This window comes from Desmodus rotundus, chromosome 5 (genome assembly GCF_022682495.2).
Source record: "Desmodus rotundus isolate HL8 chromosome 5, HLdesRot8A.1, whole genome shotgun sequence".
Taxonomy (NCBI): Eukaryota; Metazoa; Chordata; class Mammalia; order Chiroptera; family Phyllostomidae; genus Desmodus; species Desmodus rotundus.
In genome coordinates this window covers 32,567,691-32,584,686 of record NC_071391.1, presented here as the reverse complement: position 1 = coordinate 32,584,686, position 16,996 = coordinate 32,567,691, and the positions used below count along the sequence as shown (strand labels likewise).

Here is a 16,996-nt window from a genome sequence, read left to right as displayed (position 1 = left end):
GTGAGGGTTACCCAATGATTAGAAGAGTCAGCAGGGTTAAAAATTTCTTGTTAATTGTTAGAGTAGCTGAAAATCTCATATACAGGTATGTGCCAAATCTCTCTGGCACATACCTGTATATGCCAGTCTTGCCCTTTAAGTCTGCCCAAAGTCCACTTTTGAAATTACTCCTAGATTATCAATGGAACAAGTACACATTTAAAACATGGGTTAAGAATTATTTCTCATGGCCCTGGCTGGTGTGACTCAGTGGATTGAGTGCCGGCCTGTGAACCAGAGGGCCGTCAGTTCAGTTCCCAGTCTAGGGCACACGCCTGGATTGTAGGCCGGGTCCCTGGTGGGGTATGCTTGGGAGGCAACGACACGTCGGTGTTTCTCTCTCTCTCTTTCTCCCTTCCTTCCCCTCTCTAAAGATAAATAAAATCTTTAAAAAAATTATTTCTCATGATTTTCTACCATACATTATTCATAGATGACTGCACTATTAAGTTAATTTACTTGTGTCATGTTATTATCAAATAAAGATTGGTAGTAGATGTAGTCTATGAATTAAATGAATAAATATTATAGGGACAACACTGACTTCATCATATGAACCATTAATTTGTCCCCTACAATTTACAGAAAAACTAAGTTTTTAAAAAGGGCATTAAAATATTGTTCTCCTGGTTGAACTCTTTATAATTAGTATTCCATTAGCCTTTGGGCCTCCAACACTGTTCTTAACGGTAAGCAGCAAGAATTTCAAGGTCCAAAAGCAATCAAGATCACTGTCATTACCCCATCCCTTTCCTCTCTGTACATTACATGAGATGGAGCCGCATTTCTCCAGAATGGAAAAAACTCCTTTTGAGCTATGCCCTCATGTACCATAAATTCCAACAACGAACCTAGTCTTATCTTCCATTAAATTGTAACTAAATTTACTTTAATCCCTAGTTAGCATCTGTTATTGTGACTCTAGATCAACAGGAGAATTTCGAACAATTATTCAAAAGGTCAGTTTTCATTACCTGGGATTGGAAGGGTATCCGGATGGGTATGCAGAGATTCCACTGGGCATGCCTGGCATGTAGGAAGCTGAAAATAAGGTTTAACAGTGTCAAATAATATGCACAGTCGTAGATACGTAGGCTATTACATGAGATTCGCATCACTGTCAAACCACAGCAAATTCCATACAGTTAAAGGATATAAATGTCAGCACCAAACCAAACCAAACATTCCACCCGTGTTCGCGCTTCACTGCAAGCGCAATGCTCTGCAAATCACGTGATTCTCAGAGCATTAAACGTGAGCCATGGCAACACATGTGACAATCCCAACAAGGACTAACTGGCAAATAGGTCAACCTGCTCAGCTCCGCAAGCTCTCAAGGAGTCTCCAACTTGAGACAGGAGCTGGTTCAACTTGGAATTTAGAAGAAGGTGATTCTGCCCTCCTCTGGACCAAAGTAGGCTTCTTAGAAAGTGACCTCTTTATTACGTCTAAGACATCTTCTGATATTTCTTTTCAGACTGTGTTGACCGATTAGCACAGCTGGTCTTGTTGGCTTGACTGAGGACTTTAAAAGACTTCAAATTACTATGAAAAGTCCTATACACACTTCTATTCAGCTAGAGTTGTTAAAACAAACTGAAACAAAAGCCTGTAAGTACTAGAGTAAGAGGTCCCAATTTAGCAAGCTTAAAAAATGCTGTATATTTTTTTCCAAATGCTGTATACTTTGTTTCCAAAACACCAATGACAGCACTAGTCAATGGTGCCAAGAGGCTAATCGACAGAGGAATAAAAGACAAGTTAATTTTGGCCTTAACTGGAAATGACTTGAGAATCAATTTATCCTCAGTGAAATGTTTCTCACTGAATGTAACAATGAATTAGTCCGTAATCCAATCAACATTTTAGTGCCTTCTATGTGACAGGCAATTTGACAGGCACGGGGAATTTGATGACAAAAAAAAGAAGACAGGAACTTTCTGGCCTCAAGTTGCCTCTAGTCTAGCCAGGGAGACAAGTAAGCGAACAGTAACAGCGCAGAGTGGTAGGTGTGATGACAGGGGAGCACGGAGCGCTGTGTATGAGGCCCTACCAGAGGCAGCAAATCTAAACCTCGGGGGTGGGGTGAACAAAAGTGATCCAGCAGAGAAATGGTATACGAAGGCTTGAAGGCAAGAGATGTGGAACCTTCAAGAAATAAACCCTTAGAGCACAGAATGCGAGTAAGGTGGGAGACTTTAGAGGTCTTTACCAGAGTTGCTGAGCATACATCTCCAAGTACCAGTGTGCGCAGCTTTCTTGTTAGAATGAATCTATTGATGTCAGGAGTAAATTTTTTCTTAAGTATAAGGAAGCAAAGATGATGTTCAATGCTATTTCAGAAGAAAAAAAGCCTCCCAAAATGTCACAATGCTAGGTAACAACACAGTATCTTTTTTTCTGCCCTAGGGGCAAAGCACAGCTTAACTTTATGAATATCAAAAAATGAGGCCATTATTAAATGTCAGCAACGTACATACACAATTTTGCCACATACAATGCACTCCCGAGTGTAATGAGCACCCACATTTTCGTGCACATTATGCATGGGATTATTATGCCCATTATTATACCCATGTATAATGCGCATCCTTATTTTTCCTTCAAAAAATTGGCTTTATACAAGGTAACATACGGTACCCAATTACCACCCCCATGCTAGATTCTCTCACACATCGAAAACTACCACCTCATAGTTATAAGCGATTTTCCTTTTCTGAGGTTCTAAAAAGCTAACAATTCTACCAAAGCCTCCAAATTGTAATTCTGGGAAACAACATACGTTATCTGGATTCAAGACTGGCAGGAAACAGATAACAAAGTTAAGTAATTTTAGAGCCAGAATCAAAAGCAATACAAATACACACAACATAGAAGGATTAAATAAAAATGAATGTGAAGTGCTTAGCTGTGTGTCAGTTACCGTTCAATAAATGTTGACTATTACTGTTAGTTGTCAAAAAATGAGGTTTGTACATAACACTTTTTAAATGTGACTCATAGCTAGCTCAAAAGTCATTCTCTAACAGGTAAAACAGATCAAAATGTTCTGAGTAATGACCCTGACAGGTATGGCTCAGTGGGCTGGGCATCGTTCCACAAACCAAGAGGTCCTGGTTCGATTCCTGGTTAGGGCACATGCCTGGGTTGCAGGCCAGGTCCCTGGTTGGGGTTGTGCAAGAGGCAACTGATCAATGTTTCTCTCGTACATTGATGTTTCCCTCCCCCTCTAAGAATAAATAAATTCTTTACAAAAAATATGTTTTGAGTAATAATAACAGTAATAGAAGTATATAATTTCTCAATTAAAAGACAATATTTAAGTACGTATCCAAATTTTGAGCTATTCTTTGGTCTGTGTGGGGAATGGAATTCAGACTTTCGTTTCTTTACAGTTATACCTACCAATAATATTGTTTAAGCATACATAAAGTGTTACAACTAGAATGGATGGACAACAAGTTGGTCTTTTAGTAATTTATTTACATTAGTTCTGGAGTACTTAATGTGATTTACAGCGAGTACAAAACCAAACTGCAACGGTGACCTCGTGGGTGTGTTCTCTTTCTCGAATGCTGTGCTTCCCAATACAAAGATGGAAGAAACTTAGGAAAAAACGTTGCTCAGGAGATTGCCTACTGAAATCTGAAAAGGCTCCTCCCTTAAGTGGTCACTGCTGTCACTAGAGCAAATAAACATGAATGATAACCTAGGAAATACTTGGTATTTCAAACTTATACGAGCAAGATTATCTAATATTGGGTACTGGAGTCAACAGAACCTAAGATGAGAATTTTGGGGTCCAAAAGAATACCTGGCATCTGTATTAAGAGCAGTACTGAATCCTAAAAACAAGCTTACTCAGGAAGGCTGGGAAGGAAAGGAAATGGGTTCAGAAAGTTCTTTCTGTTTAATTCCCATTCAGCTTACGAGTCAAGATGTTCCTCAAGACAGAATGAATTAAAAAGGAAAAGGATAATTTTCAGAAGAAATATTAAAGCTCATATAACCTGACTTGTAAGATAAATAAGCCTGGTTCATTATAATCTTAAACAAAATTTGTAACAATAATCACAATTCAAAACAATGAAATCAATGCAGGTTTAATAAAGTCAAAACAAGTAAGTACAACCAATTCTCAAATATCCAGGGTGACTTTAAAATTGTATCAGTGAGAATTATTTTCAAAAACCCAGAATAAGAGAGATAATGTGCACCAATTAGGGGAGAACTGATACTGACTCCACGCGCCCACTCCCGCCACACAAGGGAAAGTCTTGAATTGGCTGTACTGAAGAGAAGAAGGCTGAGAGCTAGATGTCCAATTGTGTATACCCAGAATAGCTGAATGTGAGTGATTGAGTTGACTTTGTTATTGATTCTTATCTACAACACTGACCCTGAAGTCGTAAAGAAAAGCAGAGGTCAGATTACCTTTCAAGTCACATCTGCTTGATCAGATCAAACTGATCAAAAAAGGCTATTCCATGGCATGCATAATTAAAGAAAAAATCTAGCTCTATTCCAGCATTCTTTCTCCCCTCTTCTGGAATCCAGCACACCCAGAGTTGGATTTCTACCCACAAATGAAAGCCCAAATGCCAGTCTTTGGTGGGAATCTGTACATGCAGATGTGGGGCCTCAGAACACCTCCAAAAAATCCACTAACTTGATAAGCTAAAAAGCAAAGTGAAGTCATTAAAAACATTTTGTTAACAAGGTTTTCTGTTTTCTTTTGTTCCTGTGAGTTTAAAAATCAAATCCCAATTCTACTTACTATTTGGCGGCCCTGTCGCCTGGTATGGTGGGTAAGACGCGGACATCGTTGGTCGAGAGAAGACTGGAGGCTCGTCTCCAAACACCACAATCATGACCTGAATAAGCCCCAACAAGTCTGACTGTGGCTAGAAACAGAAGACAAATTTAAACCAGTACAGATTTAATTTTTGGCAAAATGGAAAAGTTCGGCTGTTTTTAAGAATCAGTTTTCAACTCAGCTTGATAATTTTCTTTACAGGACCCCAAACGCAAACATTTCATTTAATTAACTTAAAGCTGAGTGATTATTTACTTATTATTTGGTTATTTATGTGGAGCAAGGCTGTTGTTTCGTGTACAGTACTCCCCGCTTATCCAAGGTGTCACTCCGCAATTTCGGTTATCTGTGGTCTGATGACAACAAATGGCAATCTCCTTAAATGAACAATTTGTAAGTTTTAAATCGTGTGCCATTCTGAGTAGTGTGAAGAAATGTCATGCCATTGAGCCCAGCATGTTCACAAAATTAGCAAGTACAGACAGAAACGAAAACTCCTGTTAGGATATAAATCGATTTGAAAGGAACCAGTATTTCTTATTCCACGAATACGGTTCTTTCTCCTTTGATTTGTCTTCTTTGATGTCTCAGAATAAAATTTTCTCCACAATGGACTTGTACACCTTTTGTAAGTCTTATTCCTAGGTTAACAGCACTAAAAAATAGGAAGTATTCATTTACCAGTTCATTAATTCTCCATTGTGACTGACTCCAATCTGCTACTAATCCCACCCATTGAGTTCTTAATTTCTACTATTCTGTTTTCTAGTTCTAAGATTTCCAACTCTGTGTCTGGTAAGTGGGTTACCTGGGGGTGGCAGTGTCCTAGTTCTATTGCCTTTTTCCCCTCTTTCTTGATGTACTTGATAATTTTAAATTATATGCTGGTTACATTTTATGACAATTTACAGAGGCTTTATACAGTATCTTCCTCCAGCAAGGGTTCGCCTATCCTATGGCAGGCAGATACTGTGAGAATCGCCTCACTATAATCAGGGACGGAGCTTATTCAAGGTTGGGGTTTTGCAAGGCTCACCATACCTGACTTCTCGCTCTTAGGATGTGTTCCTCCAGCGGCATCAGCTATGAGCCTAGGATGATGTTTACCTACACCCCCTTCCGGGCTAAGGTTCTGAACTCCTACAGCCTCCTCAACCTGAGACTGCTGAGAACTTGGCTCTGTTTTTCAGAGGTTTTCTGCTTAGCTTTAAGCATCCTGTCTTTGAAGCTTAGGAATTCAGCATATCCTTCGAGGGGAAAACTCAGATTATCTGGTTTATCTCTCTGTAACTTCCTTTTCTCCCAAATTTTGGCCCCTAAAGTACTGTCTGTATTGGCAGACAGAACAGCACCTGTTGTCTTTTCAGCTGTAAAACTGCTAGAAACTCTGCAGGCTTCTTTGCCTCTTAGCCAAGGCCCTCTGCCCAGATCCTCAGCCTCTTACTCTGTAGTAAGAATCAGTAAATACGCCCAGGGAAAACTGGCAGAATGCTGGCTTAGCTCTGGCACTTCCCTTCACTAGAGGATCTTGGCCCTTCAAGTCCTGATTGCCTCAGTGGCTCTTCAAAGCCGTCCACAGCTGTGGTCTGTACTTCGGCTTTTCTAGCTGTTTTGATAGGAACACTGGTCTGCCAGAGCTTTACCATCACAGTCGGAAACAAAGGCTTCCTCCCAGTATCACTGCTTGACAGGAACACTTTGAGTAACGAGATTTGAACAGTTTCACAAATGCATGCCACCAGTATACTATTTTTTAAATGCACTTCCCACTATATGAATTCTATCTATCCTTAAAGGTTCAACTTAAATAAAAGTGACTAAGCATATTCTGTAAATACCAAGCTCTGTACAAACACAAGATATACGTATAGTCATGAGCCACCTAACAATGGGGATACGTCCTGAGAAATGGGTGGGTAGGAGATGGCATCGTTGTGTGAGCGTCACAGAGTGCACTCACACAAACCTAGGGGGCGCAGCCTGCTACTATAACTCTATGTGCTATACTTTTACAAGACGGGCAGCGTGGCCGGGTTGTTTGTACCAGTATGACCAAACACGTGAGTAGCACACGGCGCTGTAATGTGTGGACGGCCACGACATCCCTAGGCGACAGGAATTTCCCAGCTCCGTTACACTCTTATGCAGCCACCATCACACAGGCAGTGTGCTGCTGGCCACGATGCCGTCACGCCGCTACTGACCTGACCGTATTTGCTGTGCACAGCCTCTTTCGGCTACCCAGCTCAGTATAAGTGATCCTGTGTGAGCTTATCTCCTCCTCGGAACCCTCTTTGAGTGTTAACGAAAAGTAGATGACAGTGAACAAAACATATAAATTACAACAAATTCACAGAACACTGTTAACACTTACATGCTTCCATTCATGTAGGTAAGGAAGATAGATCTTCCCATTTGCGTCAACATGCTTTCCTGTTTTAATAGTCATTGAGCTAGTCGGCTTAACAAAACAGATAGGGGGATTATACGGGTATGTGTCCAGCAGCCACAGGCATATTGGAATATTATATATATTACCTGAGAGAGAAAGAAACTTCAGTTACTCTATCTTTACTATTTTTCAATATGGCTTAGCAGGTAAGCAAGGGACAAGTAAGCAACACTTTTAAAAAATCACAACAAATATTTTAATATTTCAAAGTTCTGTTTAAGATCAGCTTCTCAAATTTTCAGTTTGTAAAACACACCAGCAGGATTAAGGACTTGCTGATCACCACCCTGCTAGTGTGCGCTTGCTGCTGTATGGGCACTCTTCAGGAGTTATCTTTCCATGCAACCCACTCTTTGCTACTTGCCTCTTGTCATTTCAGTTAATAAGGTTCACTGGGAAGGGTTATACAAGGAAGACCATGGATTATGGTACCCTATCAGAAAGAGAGAGAGTTCCCTCGCCAAAGCCAATCCAACCGTCAAATAGATGCTGACTGGTGGCTACAACTTGACCAAAGTATATGGCACTTTCAGTGATACTTATTCAATCTATGATGTGATCTTTTTGCTTCATGAAATAGAATCTCTCTCAGTTGAGAAATCTGACTATATATAGTCAAACTGAACAGTGTTTCAAAAGATCCAACAGAGTTAATACAGTGAACATAACCGTAGCCTTTTCTTACTAAGCTCAAAGCCAATGTCCCAAGAAACCATTTGAATCACCTAACATAAATTCAGATGTTTTTCCTCTTAGAAAGTTTCACTTCATATAAATATATACATATAAATTTTACGTAAAGAAATTACACAGTTGTGGAACTCTGAATTTATTTTTTACCCAAAACTCTATCTACAATGAAAAAGGACTCCAATAGAATATATCCTAATACAGAAAACGTAAGTTTATTTCCACCAACCAGAATTCTTTGCTTTGTGAAAACAAAGACTTCTCCACAATTATTTGGGTTTAAGAACTATGCCATATGAAAAATGGTGAGGGAAGGATTTAGATAAAATTTTTATATATATATATGAAATAAACCACCTTAATTATGTTTACCATAGTTTCCCGCCTCCCTATTTCCCCCATTACCTATTTCCCTAACCAGAGTTTAATTCCTAACTGCATAGTCAGTAATCCTGAATTTTATTCGGCCCTCCCTAACCTTATCATACCTGCTTTACTCAGTGTTGATGTTCAAGTGTTGTTTTCCCTCTGTCTGAAATGTCCATTCTGTTATGAATGGTTGACTATCCTTTAATACCAAGTTCAAATGTCATTTCCTCCATTATCATCCAACATGGTCTTACTCGTCTTGGTAATTCTCATAGCACCTTTATATTTTATCATTCTATAGCAGTTATAGAATATTATAAGTATCTATTTTTTTTTAAGATTTTATTTATTTATTTTAGAGAGGGGAAGGGAGGGAGAAAGAGAGGGAGAGAAACATCAATGTGTGGTTGACTCTCATGCGCCCCCAACTGGGGACCTGGCCCACAACCCAGGCATGTGCCCTGACTGGGAGTCGAACCAGTGACCCTTTGATTTGCAGGCCAGCACTCAGTCCACTGAGCCACACCACCTAGGGCTATATATATCTATTTATTCCCTCTGTTTCCCCTATTTGTGTAAGTTGTTCCAGAGAAGGTTCGTACTTTATCTTTGTATACATAGCCCTTATCCCCTACGCCTCATGCATAGCAGGTACTATATAAAATTAATGGCTAAGTTATAGACATATGGGTCTTAGTAAGTCACAAGAAATTATTCACAAAAAAACAGAATAGTCATTAATGAAACTGAATGCTCCCTTATCACTGTAAGTATTCCAGTAGAGGGTGGCTAACTGGCTAATAAAGATGTAACGATCCATTATCAAATTTTCACCAGCATTACAACCTTAAATAATAGCTACTTATGACATGTGTTTATTATATACCAGACTCTGTGCTAAGTCCTTTACATACAGTGAACTCTTTTTTGAGTTAGATGTTACACAAATGTTACAGATGTCCATGATCACAAACCCGATAGACCAGACAGTGAGAACTGAAATCACACTCCACCCTGACTTTAAAGCCTCTGTCTTAGCCACTGCACTGTGCAGCGTCTCGTTGTCAGAGAAGTCTGAATGGGGTGAGAAGCGGAATCAGGAGGCATGTAAGATCCCCTCCTAGTTCTAAAATTCTGATTCTCTGAAATTTCAAACTCTTCCAGCACAAGGAGGCACTTACTGATATACGCTGGTAGGAAGGAAAAAAACGCTGAAAATATTAGGTGCTGCTGCCAAATAAAGTTCAATTCCAACAGAAGTTAAAATCTCTGTATCATCATGGAAATCATAAGAAAATAGGCTTAAGTTACTTATAACTCTTTGGCAACATATTACGTGCATGAAAATGCATCAATACTGGAAACATAAATTACACACGATACTTACCTCTGTAAGGCACAGGAATTGTTCCAGTGAGGTTCATCAGTTCCCTGGAACTGCCATCGTTAAAAACTGAAAGGAAAGAACAACAATTTAAACGTAAGCATTTTTATAGATGTTCCCATTTAGTTATTCTTTCAGAAATGCTGGTTAAAACTCATTAGTATCCTTGAAATGGTTTAATTTGTTAATGTATCATCCATTTGGTCCAATAACAAAGTATCCTTTGTTGAGTCACTCAGTGGGATCAGTTTTTGAATGAGAACAAAGATGCTTTGAATTACTTGGGAAAATGGGTGTGAGTGCTGGAATCCCAGTAAAATTACTTGAAAATAACTATCAACTGATACCATACTTCATGTTAATCTAATATCATAAAATTTTAGATTTCCCATGTGTTTAGCCCTACTCACTATCATTCTCAATCCTAATATGGCATTAAACCACAGTTTTAAAAAGAAAAAAAGTAAAGTTTTCACAATCAAATATATGTATCTTTCAATACAAGTATTTCTCATACCATATCACACAAGTTTTCTAGCTATAATCCATTGATTAATAAGGGCACACATAATCCGTATCACATGGACTGCTATTATTTGTAGCAATGACTTGGAACGAACACCGGATCACATGGGGAAAAGGCTGTAACATGAAGCACAGAACACGGTACTGCTGACCTCAGTTCTTTTACTTACTATTGACAATTATAAACCGCACTATAATTTATTCTGATTTTGTGCTTTTAAAAAACCCCACCTTATTTAAATGCATGACTTTATTTACTTTAAATGCATGTGGACAGCAATGGTTTAGATGTGATTTGGCCATATAAAGCTATGTAAGATTTTTTTCAATGATGTTGGGATCTTTTTGATCAACAAACTTATTTATTTTTTTTTAGCAAGCAGTAAAAACTATCACAGTAAAATTCTAGCTCCACTTTCTCCCCCACTGAAGCCATTGTTAAATAAACTAATTTTGGTAATATGAGGGTTTTTTGCGGATCTAGATACCACACTACAGTATGTGGACAGGAGGTAGAGCTGCGCCCTAGCTCTGGAAGAGGACTCCTGGTTCTGCCTTTGTTGTTCAGCAAACTCAGGACTGACTGTCCCTCTGTTGCCACCCACCGCACCCAATGCTTTCAAAGTCCTGGGGATAAGTGGAGTTTAGAGTGAGGGTCTCAGCTACAATTTCAGCTCCTTGTCCTCCATGCCAAGGGCCTCACCATGGACTGAGCCCATGGACATGGACTTGGCACATCCAGGGTGGGGACAAAAGACTATTTATAACAAGAACTTTAGGTACTGGCATTTCTTTCTTAAAACCGAGGTTTATTTCGTCTCAATAATGAAACTATCACCTATGTACTCTACAGAATTAAGGATCCTATTTTAAAAATGTTCTCCTTGTCTACAAAATAACAGCATTATCGTTTTGCTAAATGTCTTCCTAAGACCATAAAGAGATGCTGGGGGGGAGTAATTAACTCTAGGATACACTACAATATAAGGGTATTCTCCCCCCCTTGCTGAGGTGTAACGTATTAGCACATTAAAGGCTCTGAGAAACATGGCAACAAGGCTGCACAGAAGCCCACTGAATTTTGTTTAATCTACAATTGCTTAAATTTAATAACAGAATCCACCCCCCTGCCCCATAACATTCTTCACAGCTACAGATAATACTTTGGGAGATGATGAATTAAACTATCTTTAACATCTCCTTTAGGTCTAAATTTGCATAGCTCTATGTTCAAGTACTTTTTAAAAACTTGTAACAACTACACAAATACAAGATGTTATAATTAGATCTTGTAATTTTCTATCCGTCTGATACTTATGTTAGGTGAAGGTTTAGTCCTACAGTAGAAAAAACCAACAATCTTAAAAGGAAAGTGGGAAACCTACAATCATTAACAAGAGGAGTAAACTCAAAGTACAGTAATTGATATTTTATCATGTGAACTCACCATATGAATCCAATACAGGTTTGAGATCTTTGTATAACGCAATAACATTGATAGTCTCACGTACAGTTAGGTCTCTGTATTTGTACTGAAAAGGAAAATCATATAAGAATTTAGTTTAAAACCAACGCACCTATTTTACAGCTAGGTTAATTTTCTTAAAATCTTATTTTCTTAATAACACTCTTGAAAGTATAACGGTTCTGACTAATCACTAACATTAATTAAAGCCTGAAAGAATCTCAGTAACTTTCTTTCCTACCACCTTTCGAATCCTTTGCTCAACTCCATTTGAGCTCTTCTTCCAACTTAAAATGTCCTCTACCAAATCAAATCTTCATCAGTCTCAAAAACCTAGCATACATCTCTCTTCCTTTTCTTAATGAATCCTTTCCTAGAATTCCTGTTAGCCCTTGCCTTCAAACTCCAGCATTTATTGTCAATACCAATTATTGTGCGATGTATCACTTGCTGTATTGTATTTTCACATTTCTACCTTGTGCCACTCAACTCCAGAAAACTAGGAACCTGGTGGGGGGTTAGGGCAGGAGAAAGAAAGAAAGGAAAACTGGGAACCTGGCTCACATACTCTTGCCAGGTTAGGAGACCAGAAGACGGGGACCCCCATCTGATCAAAACATTGTATACTGGAGCTCACAGTTGACAAACTCCACCCAGGCACACAAAGCCTTCAATCAGCTTTCAGTCTTTCTCTCCTAAAAAGGAGCAGTTAGCTATTCCAGAAAGACTCCAGAAGCATGTCAGAGACCCAAACAAACAGAAAAGAAACTAAGTAGTAACAGAAATAATGCAAGAAGCAGAAGAAAATTTCAAAAAGGATTAGGATCAATAACTTCAAAGAAAGAAGAAATGACACTGTATCCATGAAACAAGTAAAACCGAAGGTTCTTCTGTCTTGGCTTAAATTCAATTTTAAATCCTAGTTCTAGAAATCTGATCATCTCTCTCTCTACGTACACCTGCTCAGAGACCTAGCTCCCCGCCCCCCTCAATCAGCAGCCCCCAAGGCAGCACAAGACAGTAGCCAGGACCCAACTAATGATCACAAGGTCCTAGGTTATGTCTCGGGTCCTGAGCTCAAAGACGGAATGACCTCTAGCTATTTTCCCATGAGATAGGACCAAGCAACTCTGGACTGGAAAAGAATTAAGAACTGTCCTCAACCTGAAGAAAAGATGTACCCTTACCTCACCTCTGACCAATCAACTCCCAGCATGAACCCAAACCCCTAACCCAAAGCATCTGTGGCTGTGCCCTATATAATTTGTAACCCAAACGCCCCTGGGAGGTTTGGACTTTTGAGATTCACTTCCCGTTCTCCTGGGCGGCACCATTCATCAGAATAGCCAGTATTTCTCCACGGTAATCTCAGTGTTTAGTGTCCAGCTCCGCCAGTGCCCAGCGGACCAACTCTTTGTTCATTAGCACAACGACACGCAGAGAAGAAAGGACTTTGGACATAAAAAATGTAAGAGTAGAAACAAAACATTCAATAGAAGGATTTGAAAGTAAAGTCAAAGAAATCTCAGAGATTAGCACAAAGATTGATAAACAATGAGAAAGAAAATCCAAGAAAAAATAGGGAATGAATCCAGGTCTATTTTAGCATTTCTTTACTTTAGCATTTCTTGCCCTCTTCTGTCTGAAGCGCCAGTTTCCCTATACTATGGGATCAGTACTATTAGCACACAAACGTATTTTTACTGCTTCCATCTTATTCACACAAACCTGTGCCTAACCTTCCCCCTGCCCCCCAGCTACAACCCCACTCCTCTCAGGTCCCCTTTACAGCAAAAACTTCTCAGGAGCTGCCTACCTTTGCTGACTGGGACTGCTGTTTCTATTCTATTTATTTTTTAAGATTTTATTCATTTATATTTAGTTATTTATTTTTAGAGAGGGGGGGATAGGAAGAACGAGGAGGAGACAAACACACACATGAGAGAGACACATCGATTGGCTGCCTTTCACACACACCCTGACCAGGGACTGAACCTGCAGCTCAGGCATGTGCCCTGAGCGGGAACTGAACCGGCGACCTTTGGGTTTGTGGGAGGATGCCCAGTCAACTGAGCACCACAGTCAGTGCTGCCTTCTCTCTCTTTTTACACCGTTTTTATGATGGTGAATTTTAAACATCCACAGGTAGACAAAATAATATCATGAGCCCCCTGTTAGCCTAACCCCAGCTTCAACAATAACCAATAGGCAACCTTATTTAATCTATAATCTCATTCATCTTTCCCTCCTCTTATATTATTTAGAAATAAATCATAACATCATATCCTATTGCCCATAAATATTTTAGTACATGTCTTTAAAAGAACGTTAAAACCCCCACACGGAAGCAGCCACCTTGCTCTTGCTGCGGGCTGGTGATGGTGGCGGACCCTCCCTGCTTCGGGTTTACCAACAGCATAAATCAAGAAAAGTTGGCCAGACTTCAGGCCCAGGGCAGGACAGGGGTAAGGGTACAGCTCACAGAAAGAAGGTGGCACACAGAACAGCTACAGCTGATGACAAAAACCTTCAGAGTTCTCAAAAAAACGGCTGTGAATAATAGAGCTTGGTACTGAAGATAAACATAATTGAAGATTGTGGGACAGTTACTCACTTCAACAATCCCAAAGTCCAAGCTTCCCTTCCCACTAACACGGCTGCAATTACCAGCCACACAGAAGCCAAACCAGTCACAGAAACGCGTCCTGGCAGCGTGGCAATCTTAGGAAGTTGGCGGAAGCTTCCCTCCGCACGTGCTGGACAGCAAACCGCCAAAACCAGCAGATGTGGATGAGGAGGAGGAGGAGGAGGAGGTTCCAGATCGTGTAGGAAATTTTGACAAGGCATCAAAGAATGAAGCTAACTAAAACCTTTTCTGGTTTGGAAGCCGGTGTGGACTAGAACCAATCAGCTATGTGGTTCCAAAGTTTTACAGACATGAAGAACATCAACTGTTACAGTTCAGTCATTTACTCTGTACACCAACTGCCGTTTGCTCAGCATCCTCCGGTCACTTGATTCTGCATGTCCCCTCAGGACCTATCCTTTTGGTCCAAATATTGTAGTTTGAAGGTGTTTTGATTTTTGATTGTTCCTTTTTTTTTTGTCTTGGGGTATTTTTGGGGTGTGTGTGTGTGTATTTATGTATGCAGGTGGGTATGTGTGTATACAGGGAAAGCAAATCAGAAACTGTTCTATTTATCCTCTTCCTTCCCCAGTAGAAATAAACAAATTGTTACATTTAAAAAACCCATAATACTATTATCTCAGTCAAATAATCACCATTTCCTTAATATTATCAAATATGCAGACTCATGGTTCTTTTTCCTTTTTAAAAATTAAATTCATTGGGGTGACATCGGTTAGTAAGATTATAAAGGTTTCAAGTGAGTATTTGTGATTCAGGATCTGCGTACTGCACCACGCACAGCCCCATCACCTTCCCGCCCCATATATGTGACCCCTTCACCCTTTACTCCCCCCACCCACCACGTCCTGCTTCCCTCTGGTAAGCACCATGCTGTTGTCTGTGTCTATGGGATTTTTAAAAATTTTTTAATGTTTATTGATTTGAGAGAGGAAGGCAGGCAGACACGCAGACACACACACACACACACACACACACACACACCCAAATGGTTGCCTCCCGTACACGCCCCAACCAGGGATGGATCCCACAACCTGGGCATGTGCCCTGACTGAGGATCCAAGCCCCGACCTTTTGGTGTGCAGGAGGACACTCCAACCCACTGAGCCACACCAGCAAGGGCTGTCTGTGAGTTTTTGTATGTTTTTCTTATTTATTCATTTATTCCTTTCAGTTTTATATCCCACAGATGAGTGAAATCATATGGTTAACTTTTCTGTCTTGACTTTTTCCCTTAGCATGATATCCTCAAGGTTCATCCATGTCACGTTTTTTTTTCTTAGTTTGAATTAAAATCCAAATAAAACCCACACATGTTAAAATGTCTTTAGGGCTCTTTTAATCTATAAATTCTCTCTCCATTCCTCTTTTTTGATAACAGCTTTATTGAGATATAATCCACAAATTTAAAGGGAATTATATCAAGTTCAGTGGTTTTTAGTACAGAGTTGTGCAACTACCACCACAATCGAGTTTAGAACATTTCCATCAACCCCAAAAGAAACCCGTACCCTTTAGCGATTACCCCTCATTCCACCTGCCCCACACCCTCATTCACCCTAGACACCTGCCAATCAACTTTCTGTCTGTATCAATTTGCTGATTCTGGACAGGCCATATAAATGGAATGATATACTATGAGCCATTTATGACTAGCTCTTTCCATTTTGCATGTTTTTAAGGTACATCCATGTGCTAGCATGTATTCATTCCTTTTGTGGCTAATATGCCATTATTATTAAATGTATCACATTTTATTTATCTACTCATCAGGTGATGGGCCCATTTCTATTTGTGCCGCTTGGAATTTGCTGATGAAATTGGTTCATTTGTCCTATAAAAGCTCCCATAGTTAGCACTTTGCTAATTGCATCGCCTTGGTGTAGTTTAATAGATATGCTCCTATGCCCTCTGTATTTCCTGTGAATTAGTAGTTTGACCTAGAAATTATGATCTTTTTCATGACTTTTCCCCCTAAATTTTAGCCCCCACATCCTGCTGTGCCTTTTCTGTCTCTTCGCTGGTTCTTTCCCTTCTCCCACCCTCTTAGTATTATTAAATCCCAGGGCTCAGTCCTTGCTCCTCTTTAGCTATACTCACTCCTTTGGTGATGTCCCTCACGGCTTTAAATGCCATTTATATGCTGGTAAGTCCCCATTTTAGAATTCCAGCCTGAACCTCTTTCCTGAAATCCAGACACGTATGTACAATTGCCAATTTGATAGCTACACTGGGGTATGGAATGAATATCAAATTTAATATAATCAGAACTGAACTCCTGATCTTTCCCCAAATCTACCCCTTCCAAAATCTTCCATATCAACATCCTTCCAGCTGCTCAAAACCAAAAACCTGGAAGTTATGCCTGATGCCTCTCTTTACTTCACATTTACAGTTGAAAATCCTGTTAGCTCTACCTTCAAAAATACCCAGAATCTGATCACTCCTAACTACCTCCATAGCTATAATCCCGGTAGGCCACCATTACTGCAACAGCCTCTTTACTGGTATCTCTGCCTCCCCAGTTAATCTCCTACAGTCTCGTCTTCCCGTTGTACTCCAAGTAAATGCCAAAGTCCTTACAATACCCTCCAAAGTCTCCCTGGCCT

The 16,996-nt window shown here is 39.8% G+C and overlaps 1 protein-coding gene and 1 pseudogene across 1 annotated transcript in view; one reads left to right on the top strand and one right to left on the bottom strand.

The window, feature by feature from the left end:
* Window positions 1-16,996, bottom strand: part of TSG101 (tumor susceptibility 101) — a 42,362-nt gene that overhangs the window by 21,604 nt on the left and 3,762 nt on the right. Inside the window, exons 2-6 of the mRNA XM_053924681.2 lie at window positions 11,723-11,807; window positions 9,754-9,819; window positions 7,230-7,393; window positions 4,817-4,943; window positions 1,014-1,080 (exon numbers count right to left, since the gene is read on the bottom strand). Of these exons, the coding sequence (XP_053780656.1) occupies window positions 1,014-1,080; window positions 4,817-4,943; window positions 7,230-7,393; window positions 9,754-9,819; window positions 11,723-11,807 (509 nt within the window). The remainder of the gene's footprint in view (window positions 1-1,013; window positions 1,081-4,816; window positions 4,944-7,229; window positions 7,394-9,753; window positions 9,820-11,722; window positions 11,808-16,996) is intronic.
* On the top strand, window positions 13,656-14,645 carry LOC112303391 (transcription factor BTF3 homolog 4 pseudogene; annotated as a pseudogene).